Raw genomic sequence first — 4,600 nt, forward strand, 5'->3', positions numbered from 1 at the left:
CTAAATCAAAGTTTCGCGTTGTTTTCAAATCTGCAATTAGACTTCATCTATCAGTTCTATTTTTTTATATTATTACTAATTCCATATAAAAAATAATTAAAAGAAAAAAAATTGTTTTCAAATTATTACTCATTTGATTTTTAATATGTTAACAATAATCAGTCCAAATTTTCATTTTTAACCTATTTTTTTGGTTCTATAAAATTGATGAAAAATTTTTGATAAAGATTTATGAAAGTTTATAGCAAAAAAAAATTGAATATATTACCATAACTTTTAGCTCAATTACAAGTTTAAAATTGACTTCTAGGCCTGTCAACAAAGGAAAAATTTCTTAAAAAATTCCCAACCAAATTTTGTTTTATTAATAGTTGAATTAAAATATGTATAATGACATACTAATAGTCTTCATTGATTGAAATTGAGCTTTTTTTTACAGCCTCGCAAAAGTTCAAAAATATGAGCTTTTTTAATTTTCTCAAAAAATATTTAACTTACAAAAAAAAGTTTCGTACAAAAGTTGTCTAAAAGACAATGATAAACAAAAAAATTATTTTTGGAGTTACATTACATTTAATATGAGTACTAAAATTTATATTCCCTTTTTTTCATTTTACGGTTACTTTTTATCATGTTATACTTACATTAGACACAATGTTAAAAAGCTAATGTGTGTATGTGTGAGTTTATTTATTTATTGTATCATTAAAGTGTAGTGTATATTAATATACAAGCGATAGAGTAGGTAATTGATTTGACGCTATATTATTTAAACCCAACTAAACGCTAAATTGTACATTCCCAAACAACAATCATATTATGTCAATTGCCACCGGAATTTCTGGTAATCTTTTTCTTTTTCTTTGCCTTAATCCCAACTACTTGGGGTCGGCNATTTTTCTTTTTCTTTGCCTTAATCCCAACTACTGGGAGTCGGCCACCCTTATCCTAAGCTTCCACTTGACACGATCACCCACATCTTCTACGCTCTCATCAGCTGTCCTCATGTCGCATTCAATAACATCCCTCCATTTCTTTTTTGGTCTTCCTCTACCTCTTCTTGCTTTAAAATTCATTTCTATAACTGTTCTTACAGCTTCCCATTCTTCTCTCCTCATAACATAACTAAACAATCTAAGTCTATTTTCTGTCATCTTATCCACGATTGACGCAACACCTATACTTCCTCTTATATGCTCGTTCCTTATCCTATCTTCTCTAGTCACTCCACTCATCCAACTAAGCATTCTCATCTCTGCTACACTTATTCTCTGCTCTACTTTCTTATCAANTATCCTATTTTCTCTATTCACTCCACTCATCCAACTAAGCATTCTCATCTCTGCTACACTTATTCTCTGCTCTACTTTCTTATCAACCGCCCAACACTATGAACTATACATCATAGATGGCCTCACAATTTCATACTAAATTTAAAAACTACAATTAGTATTTATTCATATATTATATTTTAAAATCAAAGAACTACTAATCAGGATATAATTAAAGAAATAAGAGTTTATGTTGCTTTTGAAATAATCTACCAATTTCTCTAAATGAAACACTATCTACAGATTTGCATCGAAGCGTTTCTTATGATAGTGATTTTAATCACTGTCAGATATCATCTATACTTATCCCATCTATGCCTCGTCCACACTGTGCCTCGACCCCACTGTGCTACCGTTTTTATTTATAACACAGTAAAATTATTCTTTTTAATTATAAAATTATGTGTGAAAAAATAAAAACACTACTTGAGATTGGCAGTGGGAACGATTCCAAGAACGCAAAACAGAATTTTTAAACCGTCCATTCAATTAACTACATATTAAGTGAACGAGTTTTGAGGCAAAAAGTTAACGACATTGCGTTGAGGTCAGTCATTGTGCTCCTCTTTCTTAGGATCAATTCTCATATACTCTCAAAACTTGTTGCACTACATACAAACTGCTTTTTTAAAATAGTAACAGTAAAAAAGAATGAACGAGCTAAAATAAAAAGTTATTAAACATTTGTGGATAAATTATTATTTTCTGATTTAAAGAATGAATTATTTTGAACAAAATAAAACGGTAAAATCAATAGTACTGGAAGAGTATGGTAGTTATGACAAAATTAATGTAAGTTTGGTTTTTAATTTTTATAAACTCTTATTTTATAATTATTATAATTACATTTTTTTGAAAAAGGACACAAGTACCCATTATTTTTCTTAGTATTAATTTTTTCATTGATTCAAAAAAAAATAGTTTAAAAATATCTGTTATGAAAGACATAAATTAGAATAGTTAAACCTATTTATCAATATATATATAAAAAAATTTTTTAACATTTTTGAATTTTTAATATAGATAAAAAATATGCCGTTAAATAATTTGGGACATGATGATATATGTGTATCAGTAGAATTTTGTGGAGTTAATTTTTGTGACATTTTAGTAAGACAAGGCTTTCTAAGAGAATTAACTACACCTCGTATACTTGGATGTGAATGTGTTGGTACAATAGATAATATTGGCAAAAATGTGAAGAATTTTCAAGTAATAATTGAATTTGAAAGTATATAGTAATAAAANGAATTTGACAGTATATGGCAATAAAATACCATAACTTTGAAATGTGATAAATATATCATGTAATACTAAACTAATCAGTAATTATTCTTATTTTAAAATTTCTTTCTAGCTTGGTGACCGAGTGTTATGTTATGTTTGGACAGGTGGTCTTTTTAGGGAAAAAGTAATAGTACCTGCTATAAATTGCTATTTAATTCCATCTGATATTAGTAGTCAAGATGCTGTGTCATTACCTGCTAATTACTTGACTGCTTATATAAGTGTTTTTACTATGGGTANTGAATTTGAAAGTATATAGTAATAAAATACCATAACTTTGAAATGTGATAAATATATCATGAAATACTAATCTAATCAGTAATTATTCTTATTTTAAAATTTCTTTCTAGCTTGGTGACCGAGTGTTATGTTATGTTTGGACAGGTGGTCTTTTTAGGGAAAAAGTAATAGTACCTGCTATAAATTGCTATTTAATTCCATCTGATATTAGTAGTCAAGATGCTGTGTCATTACCTGCTAATTACTTGACTGCTTATATAAGTGTTTTTACTATGGGTAATTTACAATCTGGAGACACAATCCTCATTCACTCAGCTGCTGGTAATATTTCTAAATAAAATTTATCATATTTATGAAATAGGTTTCTTAAATATGGAGGTATATATATATATATTTATTTATATTTAGGTGGTGTTGGATGTGCAGCTACTCAATTAGCGAAAACAGTAAATAATGTAACTATTGTTGGAACTGCATCAGAATTTAAACACAACAAGTTAAAAGAAAATGGTGTACATTATACATTGTCTCATGAGAACTATGTTAACCAAGCAAAAGAAATTACTAAAAATGGTTTTGACGTTATAATTGACAGTATAGGTGGTGCAAACATAGAAATTAGTAAAAATTTGTTGAAAACTTGTGGTCGTTTAGTTCTTATAGGTAATTTAATAACAAATTTACCTTAATTTTAATGTGTTTTATTGTGAATTTCAAAATTTTTAGGCGGAAGTACTTTTATCCATGGAGATACATTAAATATAATTAAAACACTTTATACTAATTGGCAGACAAAAAATATTCACCCTCGTAGTGTAATTGAATTAAACATAAGTATATCAGGAGTTCATTTAGGATTAATATTTGATTCAGATCCTCAAAAAATAAATAGTATAATGACAAAATTATTCAAAATGTTGAAAATGGGTTATATAAAGCCCATTATTTTTGAAACTGTTAATTTTGAAAATNGCCCATTATTTTTGAAACGGTTAATTTTGAAAATGTTAGTAAAAATTAAAGAAAAATTGTATTATATTAACTAGTAAATTTTACTTTTGAAGCTATTAATATTATTTAAATAGTTAAATATTTGGCTTTTGATTTCTTAATGAACTTCACAATATAGAGTGAAATTAAAAGTTAACTCATATTTTATGTTCTAGGTAATTGAAGCTCAGAAACTTTTATCTGAAAGAAAAAATTTTGGCAAAGTTATTTTAGCTTTAAAGTAAACTTTAATCTGTTTTTTATTGAATTTAGATTAAGTTAGATAAAATTATTCAGTGACGTAAACAGTGGTAATGAGGGTAAACGCTCACCATTGATAAAAAAAAAGCAATTATTTTAGATAATAAATCACATAAAAAAGGGTTTATAAAATTGTTTTTTTGGTAAATTTATTTATTTAAGTCTTATTGCTGTAAATTATTGTTGAATGGAATAGGTTATGTGTTTAAAAGATTTAGAAATTATTCGTAATATAATAGTATTTAATATAAAATGTTAAAACATATAATATAAGAGATGTACAACGGCAACGGGTCACTTTACTCGATAGACGGTGAAACTACGACTAAACTGTAAACATGTATACAATAGGCTGCATTGAGTAAAACAACATAATCGTAAAAGGAATGTGTCCCTTTGACCTTGTACTATACTAACATAAGTAAAAATACATTAAACTGTTATCTTAAATAATATTACTGTACCCAGTGTGTTGTTTAATAATATCAACA

At 27.0% G+C, this 4,600-nt stretch overlaps 1 protein-coding gene across 1 annotated transcript; it reads left to right on the forward strand.

The window, feature by feature from the left end:
- Window positions 1-1,676: 1,676 nt before the first annotated feature.
- LOC126909454 (synaptic vesicle membrane protein VAT-1 homolog) lies at window positions 1,677-4,594 on the forward strand. Its single transcript, XM_050691876.1, has 7 exons — window positions 1,677-2,123; window positions 2,355-2,543; window positions 2,969-3,179; window positions 3,267-3,521; window positions 3,585-3,795; window positions 3,831-3,864; window positions 4,025-4,594. Exons 1-7 carry the CDS (start codon window positions 2,049-2,051, stop codon window positions 4,091-4,093), a joined length of 1,044 nt encoding a protein of 347 aa, XP_050547833.1. The 5' UTR covers window positions 1,677-2,048; the 3' UTR covers window positions 4,094-4,594.
- Window positions 4,595-4,600: the final 6 nt, after the last annotated feature.

This window comes from Daktulosphaira vitifoliae, unplaced genomic scaffold (assembly GCF_025091365.1).
Source record: "Daktulosphaira vitifoliae isolate Bord-2020 unplaced genomic scaffold, ASM2509136v1 Scaffold_401, whole genome shotgun sequence".
Taxonomy (NCBI): Eukaryota; Metazoa; Arthropoda; class Insecta; order Hemiptera; family Phylloxeridae; genus Daktulosphaira; species Daktulosphaira vitifoliae.

Excerpts from the sequence above, each read along its gene's own strand:
- LOC126909454 (XM_050691876.1), top strand. The coding sequence starts at position 2,049 with ATGAATTATTTTGAACAAAATAAAACGGTAAAATCAATAGTACTGGAA. Across the intron at positions 2,124-2,354 it reads GTAGTTATGACAAAATTAAT|ATAAAAAATATGCCGTTAAA; the intron begins GTAAGTTTGGTT and ends TTTTTAATATAG. Across the intron at positions 3,865-4,024 it reads AAACGGTTAATTTTGAAAAT|GTAATTGAAGCTCAGAAACT; the intron begins GTTAGTAAAAAT and ends TTTATGTTCTAG.